Below are 13852 nucleotides of genomic sequence, written 5' to 3' on the forward strand. Positions count from 1 at the left end.
GCACCTTTACAGAAGCTATTGTCTCAATTAGTTGCTTGAATTAAACTATTATATTTATAATATTTAAAAGCTACAATTTTAACTCATATCAGCAAGTAGAGATAGTTTTGTCTCTCCCTTGTCCATGAGCATGCCTTTCATTTTTTAACTTATTAATATATTAATAAGTTAAAGTATATGATTTTCACTTAAACATGGAAGAAAATAGGCACACTTCTTGGTGAGAGGGTATTCTATCAGCAGCCATTCCCTCCTGTCCTGTGCACATAAAGGCATTTGTGCACTTAAGCTGCCCCAGTCTTTTGTCCCTTTTCTGGGAGAGGAGTTCATAAAAAGTCTGAGCAAGACACCCTAGCCCCTACCCTTGGAAGATGGTGAGAAGGTAAAGGGAAGGCTCAGCTGCCAAAAATTTTTAAAAGAAAGGATAGAAAGGCAATAACTTCAAATACATTTTTCTTGTCATTTCTTAAAATCTTATTTTGTAGAGAACATAGTAAATATCTATGATGTGACCCTGATTTTGTCAAACTGAAATAAAGAGAACTACCAAAGTAGCAACAACAAGGGTCTTTAATCTAGGCAAGGAAATTGCAATTTGGGACATCACATAACACCAGAGTGCTGGAGTGCCCACATTTTGCTTTGCATAACAACCAAAAGTCCATAAAGAATGCTGAGAAGGTGTGTGTGTGTGTCTGATTTTTCTTTACTTAGCAATTTTTAAAATGTTAGTTTCCAATTTCTTTTTTTTCTTTTTCAAGAGCCCTTTACTATATATATTTATGGTCAGTAATTGATGCCACCAGAAAGTGGCACACATAATCATAGAATGCGAAGGCCAAAGTGATATTAGTAATTATCTAGCCCAACTTTCTTTATTCATAGATGAAAGAACTGAGGCCTGGAAAATCACATGTTGTACTTTTCTACATGTTTTGGTAAGAGCTTTATGCCCTAATACATAGTCAATTTTTATAAAAGTGCAATATATAGCTGAGAAATGTAAATTCCCTTTTATTCCCATTCAATAAACACAAGTGATCTATCATTTTTTTTTTTTTGGACAGGGCAATGAGGGTTAAGTGACTTGCCCAGGGTCACACAGCTAGTGTCAAGTGCCTGAGGCCGGATTTGAACTCAAGTCCTCCTGAATCCAGGACTGGTGCTTTATCCACTGTGCCACCTAGCTGCCCCCCCCCCCCATAATCTATCATCTTTAACTTTTCTAAAGTGCTCTTCATACACATTATTTCAGTATTGTTTATCTTTTAGATAGATTTGCCTAGATCTGAAAAGAGTATATTAAGATCCCATATTAATGTACTTTGATTGTCTATTACCCCCTCCAACTTGCTTAATTTAAAAAAAGCATTTAGATGTGATATCATTAGATGAATACATATTTATAAATATAAAATATATGCATATATGATATTGATATTGATTTACTATCAAAAATTACTTTAATCATCATATAATTTCCTCATCTTTTAATTATATCTCTATTTACTGTAGCTTCATCTGAAATCATGATGGTCTTATCCCAGTTTTTTTTTTTATTTGAATAAATGCAATGCCTTTTAAGTTTCCAGCATTCTGAGGATGGTGCCTCAGAATGTTTAGGCTTTCATGGCCTTGACCTCATTATTATGTCCTGTTCCTCAGTCTTATCTTAAGTTTTAAAATATTTACTGATTCTTAGTGTACTTTTTTGTATCATAAAAGTATTTTATTATTTTCCATTTACATGTAAAAATAGTTTTGAACATTTGTTTTCATAAGGTTTTTAGTTCCAAATTTTTCTCCCTCTCTCCCCCCCAGGATGAAAAGCAATCTGATATAGGTTATATATGTACCATTGCATTAAACATATTTCTGCATTAGTCATGTTGTGAAAGAAGAATAAGAACAAAAGGGAAAATCTCAAAAAAAAAAAAGTAGAAACAGTATAGTTCAATCTGCATTCAGAATCCAGAATTCTTTTTTTCTGGATGTGGAGAACATTTTTCATCATGAGTTCTTTGGAATTGTCTTGGATCATTGCACTGCTGAGAAGAGCCAAGTCTATCATTACCCAATATTGCTATTATTGTGTACAATGTTCTCCTGGTTCTGCTCACTTAGCATCAGTCCACTTAAGTCTTTCCAGGTTTTCCTGAAATCTTCCTGTTCATCATTTCTTATACCACAATAGTATTCTATTACACTCATATACCACAACTTGTTCAGCCATTCCCCAGTTGATGGGCATTCCCTCGATTTCCAATTCTTTGCCACCAGAGTGAGAGCTGCTATAAGTACTGTTGTCCATGTGGGTCCTTTTCTCTTTTCTATGAACTCTTTGGGATACAGACCTAGTGCTGGTTTTACTGGGTCAAATGGTATGAACAGTCCCATAGCCCTTTGGGCACAGTTCCAAATTGCTCTCCAGAATGCTTGGATCAGTTCATAGTTCCACAAATAATGCATTAGTGTTCTAATTTTCCCACAGCTTCTCCAACATTTATTATTTTCCTTTTTTGTCATATTGGCCAATCTGATAGGTATGAAGTGATATTTCAAAGTTGTTTTAATTTGCACTTCTCTAATCAATAGTGATTTAGAACATTTTTTTATATGGCAATAGATAGCTTTGATTTCTTCATCTGAAAACTGCCTGTTCATATCCTTTGACCATTTCTCAATTGGGTACCTAGTATATGTTCAATGAAAAAATGGAAGTTAAAAATGACCATTCAAATTATGAATAAAAACCATTCTGGGAGCAAATTCAACTATTTAAAAGGAACCCAAGTTCCCCTGAAAATATTTTTTTTAATTATGTTTAAATTTTTAAGTGGATGAGTAACAAAATTGTATTTGAAGTGTAATAAAGGGGATACTCTTCATGTTATATTTGTGCTTAAATTCAACTATTAGTTCAAATGACAATATTCCATATTAGAAAAATGATGGAAATTACATATATTTTATTTTTTCATTACCTCTTTCTGTTATTCTCTACCTTAAAGGATTGAGTTAGTACATTATTGAACTGTGCAAAATATAGTGAAAGAAAGAAATGAACTGCAAAGCTTTGTATATATGATATGTATTAGTTAAAATTCTTAATGTGTGACAACATATGGCAAATGGCAAAATATGAATTTTGGTTTACTTCTTTGGGAACAAATAAAAATGTCTAGATAACATAGCATCAGAAGACTTGGAGACATGCTTCAAAGCCAGTACTTTCCTAGTTCATGGTTAGTATTTAGACAAAAGGAGGCATTCTGGAGATACTGACCATTTAACAAAAGAGGAGTTTTACTTTTCCCCTAACATAGCAAGGATATATAGTGAGGATATGGCAGCATTTACTTCTTTGAATGAGGCCACCCTTGTCTCCATCTGGAAACATGTTTAGTTAGTCACTCATCAGTTTATGATGACTTGTGGTTTCTGGCACCTACAAAACTAAGAGACCTGAAGTCTACATGACTTTGACTTTTGAATTGGTCCTAGACCATGAAGCTATATCACAGAACCTAGTGCAAAGTGAGAGAGGGAAGCCTCATCAGGGCATCCTCTAGGAAAGCTGGGCCAAAGGGAGCTCTATGGTGGCTGTGTTTAGGAAAAAAAGATTTGTCGGGGTAGGAGGACCTGCATCAGGACACTGATGCCCTGCCACATGAGCTAATACATTATTTGTTTGTTTCTTTGTTTGTTTTGGTGAGGCAGTTAGGGTTAAGTGACTTGGCTGAGGCCGCATTTGAACTCAGGTCCTCCTGAATCCAGGGCCAGTGCTCTATCCACTGTGCCACCTAGCTGCCCTGAGCTAATGCATTAGTTAAAAGCTTTTCAACTTTTTATTGTTAAAAGGAATAAGCTAAGTGGAATTGTTCTCCAAAGAAGTACTTACTTAAAAGTTCAATTTTTTTTGTTATTTAAAAATTGTTCAAAAAAGTCTTTGTATGCAACTCTTTGATTTATTAAAAAAAACCTGTGGAAGGGATCAGTGTTTTGTTTTTTAAATAAATTATTCATACTTGTCCTCCATGTATAGAAGTTATAAAGTTGCTCTGGTTATAGCATCAGGTCTTTAAATTATGAGTCTTAGTAACATGAAGGTAAAGAACCATAAAACATTATATTTATGCAAGAAAATTTATTTTTAATGGTCTAAATCAAGATGAGACAAGAAATTCTGTTGCATATTTTAATATTTATAACCCAATCAGACCCAATCATTTTTATCGAATTAAAGAAAGTTTTCACTGAATCTCACAAAAATATAGTGACACCTTTCTTTCATCATGGGCATTTTCCAAAATAGCAAAACCATGACTTTTTTTTTTTATAAAAGTATTTTATTATTTTCCAGTTACATGTAAGGATAGTTTTCAACATTTGTTTTCATGGGATTTTTAGTTTCAAATTTTTCTCCCCCCCTTCTTTCCCTCCCCTCTCCCCAAGACAGAAAGCAATCTGATATAGGTTATATATGTACAATCACATATATTTATACATCAACAAATTTATATAACATATTTCTGCATTAGATATATTGTGAAAGAAGAATCAGAGCACAAGGGGAAAACCTCAAAAAAGAAGAAAAAAACAGTAAAAAAGTAGAAACAATATAGTTCAATCTGTATTCAGAAAACACAGTTCTTTTTTCTGGATGTGGAGAATATTTTCTATCATGAGTTCTTTGAAATTGTTTTGGATCGTTGCACTACTGAGAAGAGCCAAATCTATCACAGTTGATCATCACACAATATTGCTGTTACTATGTACAATGTTCTCCTGGTTCTGCTCTTCTCATGAAACATGAGTTCATTTAAGACTGTCTAGGTTTCTCTGAAATCCTCCTGCTCATCATTTCTTACAGCACAATAGTATTCCATTACATTCATATACCACAACTTGTTTAGCCATTCCCCAATTGATGGGCATTCCCTTGATTTTGAATAGTTTGCGACCAAAAAGAGAGCTGACATAAATATCTTTGTATGTGTGGGTCCCCTTCCCTCTTCCATGATCTCTTTGGGATACAGACCCAGCAGTGGTATTACTGGGTCAAAGGGTATGAACAGTCCATAGCCCTTTGGACATAGTTCCAAATTCCTCTCCTGAATGAAAACCATGACTTCTGGTGGGAGTCATTCCAAATAGACACAGTCAACATCCTGTAGACAACAATCAAACAGTGATTAGACCTATGGTGCAACATTTCTAAATCACCATTTTTTTTTCAGTTTGCTATTGTGAAGTAAAAACCAGAAACTGGCAAACATAATCATAGAATGTGAAGGTCAAAGTGCTATTAGTGATTATCTAGTCCAACTTTCTTAATTCATAGATGAGGAAATGGAAACCTGAAGTAATTAAATATTTCATCCAATGTCATAGCTAGTGAGATCACTCCTAATTCATTGGTAAGTGAATATATTTCAGAAATTTTTCTTTGATGAAAAAGAAAAATGAAGCCATTTTTCACAAATTAAAAAAATCATCTGTCTTTCTTGGAGTATTCGCATATCCCAAAACAGGCCAAAATATGCTTAGAAATGAACTATGAAATTTTACAGTGGGAATATGATAGGCAATCAAAACTAAAACTCGGAATATCTGGTTTTATAATTTTTTTCTTTATATCAATTTCTACCACATACTACTTGTATAACCTTGGAAAGTCATTTAAACTTATTGAAGCTAAATTTGTTGATGTATAAAACAGGGATAATAATTCTTGTCATACCCATTTTTGTAGAGTTTAGTCATCTAATGAGATAATAGAGGCACATAGGAATTTTAGAATGAGAAGGAACCATAAAGTTCATGGCACCTCTATTTTACAAGTGAAGAAATTCAGGCTCAGAGAGGTTAGGTAACTTGTGCAAAGTCATACAGGTAATAAATCAGGATTTGTACCTATAACTTCTAATTCCAAATACAATGTTTTGGGTATTTTTTACACCTCTCTTAAGATGTTTTGTAGACTAGTAAATGCTCAAAACACTATATAAATGTTAATTTTCTTTTTAAAATGTGCATTATTCATCCCCCTATTATTTCATCATTGCAACAGTTATACAGATAATTTTTTTAAAAAAGAGAAAAAGAAAAAAGCCTCAGGTATTTGGGATAGCCCTTTGGTTTATTTTGTAGTAGTAAAATCTTTCCCTTGTTCTTATAACACAACAATAAAATAGTATAATTGGTGTGGATTTCCTTGTTTTCGTGTTCTTAAAATTTTTTTTCATTGTGCCTGGAAGTATGGTAATTGTTCTTCTAATGTGGTTCTAAAATCTAGCAGACTGGGAGATTGAGGTGTTATATTAAAAATACTCCAAAATTTAGGATTTATATCCAAAGGACCAATGTTCAAATCCCAGTCCTGCTATTTACCACCTTTTAGACAAACCACTTGGACAAACTACTTAACCTATCTGAGTCTCAGTTTTCTAATAGGAAATATTAGGTGATTGGACTAGATTACCTCTAAAGTATCTCCTAGCTCTAAATACTAGGATCCTGTTATTTATGCTAACTTGGCCATAGAAACTTTGGGGCTTGGAATATATTGATGCAACTCGATTATTTTGCTCTAGTGGAATGTAGAAACTAAGAAAACAATTTCTGCAACAATTTATAAAGTTTATGTTTCTATTTTGCATATTACTTCCTTTGAATTTCTCATTTAGGGGCCTTGAATAATTAAAATGGTTGAGTGAATTATTCATTCAGTTTCTTCATTTATTGAAGTTATCACTTACAGTGTTCAAATGGGCACTCAGAGAAGTATAAAGTGTTTATTCTAGCTTTGTACTACCTTTCCTCAAAGGGAATATTTTTGTCTAACTGGTTGTTTGGTTTTAAATTCACTAATTATTTTTTCTGTACTTTAGGATCTAGATTTTTCATCACATCCACGGGAGCCTTGTATATTAAAGATGTACAGAATGAAGATGGATTGTATAACTACCGATGTATTACACGGCACAGATACACTGGGGAAACACGACAGAGCAACAGTGCTAGACTTTTTGTATCAGGTATAAGAAATCTACATAATCAAATCTAGAGCTCATTTTTTATGCTTCTATATTCATTGGCACAAGTCAGCTACTAATACTAATTCTATGTCAATGCTCTAACATTTTAATGCCTAGAGTAGATTTAGTTATTTTCATTTATAAGTGATGGTTGGGGGGAAAAAGTGCCATGGTTCTAAGAAGTAGTCAGGTCTTAGTTTCCAAAACTGATTCATTAATAAATAAGCATTATTGAGTTTTTACCATGTGCCTAACATTGTCATATTAATCATATATTAGATGTGGTGGAGACAAAAGAAGTTTAACACAATAATTCTTGCCTACAAGTAGTTTTCAATATACTTGGAAAGACAAGTTATATACACATGACATATTTTAAAATGGTATACTTATTTGCTAAATTGTGTTAGACAATGAGAAGATAAATCTTATGGTTATATTATAGGGACAAGAGCAAAAGAATTTAGAGAAGTCCCAGCACTTAACCCAGTGGCTAGCACACAACAGGTACTTACAATGATTCTTAACTTAATTTGAGAAGATGGAATCACATAATGTCTGAGTCTGAAGGGAACTTAGAAACCAACTAGCTTAAATTCTTCATTTTACAGATATGTCTAGAATGATAAAGTTACCCATTTAAGGCCATAATCAGTATATATAGGTGATTTCTGGTGATATTCACTCTAGTCTTATCAAGAGGGGACCCTTCTCCTTGCTAAGCAAACACTTCAAATATTCACCTTTGGAGGTAGCTAGGTGATGCAGTGGATAAAGCACTGGCCCTAGATTCAAGAGAACCTGAACTCAAATCTGACCACATACACTTACACTAGCTGTGTGATGCTGGGCAAGTCACTTAACCCTTATTGCCCCACAAACAAACAAACAAACAAACAAACAAACAATCACCTTTGAAACTAGCCCCTTCTATCTTCTCCAGCAGATTATCCCATGGTCACCTTCAGTCTCTTTTATTGCCAGTCTTTATCTATTGGGTCTTTTCCTGCTTCCTATCTCTCCCATTCTCAAGAGCAAAAAAAAAAAAATAATAACTTACTTGATCCTACCATCCACTTTGGTATTGCCCCATATCTCTTTTCACTTTCAGGGCTGAATGCCTTGAGAAAGCTATCTATAATCAGTGATTCAATTTCCTCTACTATCTCAGGATTATAAATTCTCTGCAATCTGGCTTCCACTTTATTCATTCAACTGAAATGACCTTCTTCAAAGGTACTAAATCTCATCACCTTTTGATAATTCTCATCCTTCTTGACCTCTGAAGCATTGAGGCCATTTTATCATCTCTATTCTTGCTCCCACAACTCCTGGTAATGTCAGCAAATTCTTCCCTCAGTCTAAGAACTTCTGGTTATTAATTGCTGCTGATTCCAACTTCTATCATCTGCTTCTTCCACAGGAAAATATTATAATTCTTAAAATGAGATAACCAGGACCAACATATTTATAGACTGGTTAACAGTGCATTTGTTATTTTTTGAGTTAACCCTACAGTTATAGATGGTAGTGAACAAAAAGGACTTCTTAGGCTTCTGTGGAGACCTCAGTCAAAAAGCTCATTCTTGGCTTAAAGTGACTTAGTCCCATTAATACCTTCCCTGCCCTGCAATGTAGGCAATGTGTTATCTCTTTCCACCGCTCACCACACTCAAACATTATTTTTTTAGTTTTATTGAGGTTGGGGGAAAGACTCTAGTTCCCTACATTTGACTTTCTAATTTGTTGCTACCAAGAACACTGGAGAGATAAGGTCAGAACTTGTGGCTGCTGCTGACATTCTGCCACAACAATGAATATTCATATATATATATATTGTATTAGATATTAACTTAAGTATAGATATAACTTTTATTCCCAATTAGACTGATGCCAGTTTTAGTATGAGGGTAACAATCAGATTTTTTTTTTTAAGATTAACCAGCAGAGGGGCAGCTAAGTGGCTCAGTGGATAAAGCACAAGCCCTGGATTCAGGAGGACGTGAGTTCAAATCTGGCCTCAGATACTTGACACTTACTAGATGTGTGACTCTGGGCAAGTCACTTAACCCTCATTGCCCTGATAACAAAAACAACAACAACAAAAATATTAGCCAGCACAGAACAAGCTTTAAGAAATCCTGACACACTATGAGGATTTCAAATATGAGTCTGACCATGTATTTTATTGTCCCTGGGTCAGTCTTGCTGTATTTTGAGAAGTTTGTCACCAGATTAATCATATTTTTTTTTAGTGAGGCAATTGGGGTTAAGTGACTTGCCCAAGGTCACACAGCTAGTAAGTATTAAGTGTCTGAAGCCGGATTTGAACTCAGGTACTCCTGACTCCAGGGCCAGTGCTCTATCCACTGTACCACCTAGCTGCCCCAATTAATCATATTTTTGTGGGCCATAGCAACTCTTGAAGGAAATATTCTAAATCATGTAACTATTGTGATATACATACACATTGATCATATAAACTATTCATTGAAACATAGTGGATTCGCTGACCAAGTTAATTATTTTTCTTTTAAACAAGGACAGGTTATAGAAGATTAATACAAAATCATGGCATGCCCTGAACAAATGATGTCAGGAGTATTAAAGCTCAGAATAAACAGAATCTATCAAGGAAAACTATGAAAGCTTAGATCTAGATGCATGATGGCTAGAGTGCTGGCCTTGGAGATAGGACAACCTAAGTTTGAATTCTATACAGGTATTTATTAACTTGTGACACTGGATGATCATTTAACCTCTCTATGATTCATCAGAAAAATGAGGTAAATGGAATCACTGGCCTGTAAAGTCCCTTTCAGCTTTAATTTTAAGGTGTTAGGATGTCAAAAATAACATATGAGCACCTACATATTCAGAGTAGTAGCAATAAAATTAGCAGAATTTCTCATCATCCCAATCCTTATCATTATGAAATGAGGATTGCTAAGATATTAATAGTATGATTCATGATAAAACACTTGTAGTTGTCATGTGTTAATTGGACATATTTGTCATAAAATGAGAAGGAAGGACATGCTTGTAACAACAACAAAACTGTTCTGGCATGTCTGGGCCTGAAAAATCACAGATTGACCAATTAATTATAAGTATTATTGTGGGACAAGATTCCTTCGGCTCCCTTTGAATGTTATCAGTACTATTAGGAACAGCCTGTTCATGCAACAAAATTCTATCTTACTCAGTGGATAGAATAGTCAAACATGTGATTTAACAGATAGAAAACTTTCCTTTCAGGGAAAACAGGAAAATGGGGAAACTGAATCAGGAGTATCTTGCCAGTACCTTTATAAAAATATAATCTCCACCATTTCAGGAATTTATACACACTTGTTATAATATTTAGATGAAGAAAAAGCACTGATCATTGTGAGAACTTCTTGATGTTTTCCCTTCTTTTATTAGATAATAATCTGGTGGGAGGACCCAAGATGGTGGAATATTAGGAAACAATGCAATCCAACCCAGTAAGGAACCTTCTCCCCCTCACCCCTTCTCCCCACCCCCCAAAAAACGACCTCTTCAAACAGATCTAAGAAATGTATGAGACCAAATCCTGATAGGAAAATTCAAGAAAATGATGAGTCATTTTTTTCCCAGTCCATGTCAGCATGAGGGGACAGAGAAATCTTAGAACATTGGAGACAGGGTGTGGCTAGACCAACTCTACCATGTAGAGTTCTCTAGCTCAGCAAGAGCATCTGCAACAGGTCAAGAAGAGGTTGCAGACCCCTATTAGGATACCATGATGGGAATAGGTACCAACTAGAAACTTTGTGACATACTGTTCTAGGTCATAGATCCAAAGCAGACTGAGGAGAGAGGGGCCTATGCCCAATGGTGGCCTTTTTGAGTATGCAATGCTCTCAAGCCCTAGGTGGTGTACCAAGAAATCATTGAGTTGAGAAGTAAGCAACCAGTTGTGTGGCTAGAATCCCAGGAGTAAAGCACAATTTCAGTCCCAGTTTTTTTTTTTTTTTTTAGTGAGGCAATTGGGGTTAAGTGACTTGCCCAGGGTCACACAACTAGTAAGTGTTAAGTGTCTGAGGCCGTATTTGAACTCAGGTACTCCTGACTCCAGGGCTGGTGCTCTATCCATTGCGCCACCTAGCTGCCCCAGTCCCAGTTTTTAACCCAGTCTGAAGCCTGTAGAGAAATAATCAGTGGAGGAACATCAGGCCAAAGTAGAAACTGTTGTTCTGTTACACTAAACTAGCAAAATTTCTCATTTGGATGATACTTGATAAATCTAACAACAGTCTACTATTTCTGAGACCCAAACTGAGGTTGGGAACTTGTATAGCACAGATCAAGGTGGGGGAACAATAAGACTTTGCCATAGATAATTTAACATTGGGAGCACTAAAACCATGCAGATCCATGGGCTGAGCTGTCTCTATGAGCCTGGAATAACACAACACTGTGAGAACACAGCAACTCTAACAGCTCAGCCCTTCTCTCCAGAAGTGCTTCCTAAATATTAAGAATGAAGTCAGAGAGTAAGATGGAAGAATGAACAAATATAAAATATAATTCAACCATTAAACATAAAATTATGGTGTTAGTGATGCTCAACAAAAACCTAGAAGAAGAGAAAGACTCCAAAATATCTACAAACAAAACCTCATCACAGCATGGGCACAAATATAACTAGAATTTCTGGAAGAGATGAAAGAGGAGGGGTTTTTATTATTTAAAATGTTTGGTTTTTTAATAAATTAAATGAGAAGAATAAAGGGGAGTACAGAAAATAAAGTAAGAATTGGAAAGAGAATTATGATAATGTACCGCTAACATAAGAGATAGAAAACCTGGCCCAAACAACAAATTCCCTGAAATTAGAATTGACAAAATAGAAATCAATGTCCCCCCCAAAAGAACAATAAATATAAAAACAAAATTTTTTTAAAAGGCTGAAAAAATAGAGAAAATGTAAGGTATATCATTAGCAGAAATGACTCTTAGGAAGAAAAAACAACATAGGATTCATTGAATAACCTGAAAAGCACGAACCCCACCCCTCAACAAAGGACTGTAGACATCAAACATCATAAGACCCAAAACTTCCCAAATATTTTAGAACTAGAAGGCAAGGTAGAGATAGAAAAATTCATTGGGTATCTCCTGAAAAAAAAACTCTCAAAATTAAAACTTCCAGGAATATTGTAGCCAAAATTCAAAGCTAAATTCAAAATTCAGAATAAATTGATAGAGGGTTGAGTCTCAGAGGGAAGACTCTAAGATTAAGGAGAACCGAGGAATACTTCTTTTTTTTTGTGGGGCAGTGAAGGTTAAGTGACTTGCCCAGGGTGACACAGCTAGAAAGTATCAAGTGTTTGAGTCTAGATTTGAACTCAGGTACTTCTGAATCCTATGGTTTTATCCACTATGCCACCTAGCTGCCCCAAAGAAATGCTTCTAGAAGAAGGTATAATTTTAACTGAAATCTGAGGAAAGCGAGGGAAGCTAGAATGTAGAGATGAGGAAGGAGAGCATGCCAAGTATGGGGAAGAGTCAGTGAGCATGCTTATTCAGGAGATGGACTGTTCTGTGGGAAGAAAAAAAAGGAGGTCAATGTAAATGGATCACAGTGTACATGAAGGGGAATGAGGTATGAGAAAACTGGAAAGGTAGAAGGGGGACAGAAGAAAAAGATCAGAGGGGAAAAAAACTGCAAGTAGCCAGAAATAATTCAAGTACCACAGAGTTGGCATCACACAAGCTTAAGCTTCTACCACCAAAAGGAGCAGGGAATTTGGGATACAATGTTCTAGAAGGCAAAGGATATATTCTTGGCTTACTGCCAAGAATAATTTACATAGCAAAACTGATTATAATATGAAAGGGGGAAATAGGCCTCTAAGTAAAGAGAGGGCTTCTAAGCATTCCTGTGAAATGTTCAGAACTACACAAAAATTTTGAGGTTCAGATACAAGAATGTCAAAGAGTAATAATGGGGATTTGAAGCCTGTAAGTAAAAATACCATCATCTCCATCACCATCATCATCAATTTCTCTTTTTTGCTTAAGTGAATGAATAATTTTGTTATTCCATTTGTATAAAATGAAGATTAAATGAGTATTCTATTCACTAAATTCTAGCTAATCAAAGGTATAAATGAGTAGATATATAAAGAAAATGACAATTAAAAATCCAGACTCCAGAGAATCCTATGAAATATTACATTATGAAAATTAAAATTGACTTTTTTCTCATGTGTCATCAATGAGGGAATGTGAAAATGTGATGTTTTCCAAGTAGATTTGAGAAGTCTGGTTAAAAGATTTTTTTTTAATGTGAACTCTGTACAAAGCTATTATAACAAATCGTGCTTTGGAAATTCACAATAAAAGATCCTACTGAATTGCAAATTCAATCTTTCTCCAGTTTTGAATGTGGTAAACTGCTTAATATGGAGAGGAAAAAGTCTTTCATATATATATATATATATATGAAATGTATATGAAATATGAAACATATATATAATATGTATGTATGTATTCTCAACTGAGCAGAACTGGGAATGCAGTGATAAAACTATATATGAAAAGTTGGAAATCTAAGTCTTTGAAAATCTTACTCTTTCACCCCTTTTGCCTTGGCTAATCAAGCCACAGGAAAAAAGGAATTCTATTCAGATCACAAAATGCAAACAGACATGGCTAACAACATAGTCTTACTCTTTAGAATAGTTTGAATTTCCCCAAAATCCAAAAAGGTTAAACCCTTGTTCAGATATTTAGGAAAATCTTTAATGATTAAATTCCCTTTTCACAAGACAATGTACTTG

General features: G+C 34.8%; 1 protein-coding gene across 1 annotated transcript in view; it reads left to right on the forward strand.

The window, feature by feature from the left end:
* The window catches only part of DSCAM (DS cell adhesion molecule), a 715945-nt gene that overhangs the window by 316803 nt on the left and 385290 nt on the right, over positions 1-13852 (forward strand). The window contains exon 4 of the mRNA XM_043997664.1: positions 6894-7040. Coding sequence (XP_043853599.1) covers positions 6894-7040 — 147 coding nt within the window. The remainder of the gene's footprint in view (positions 1-6893; positions 7041-13852) is intronic.

The sequence above is a fragment of the Dromiciops gliroides genome, chromosome 3 (assembly GCF_019393635.1).
Source record: "Dromiciops gliroides isolate mDroGli1 chromosome 3, mDroGli1.pri, whole genome shotgun sequence".
Classification (NCBI taxonomy): Eukaryota; Metazoa; Chordata; class Mammalia; order Microbiotheria; family Microbiotheriidae; genus Dromiciops; species Dromiciops gliroides.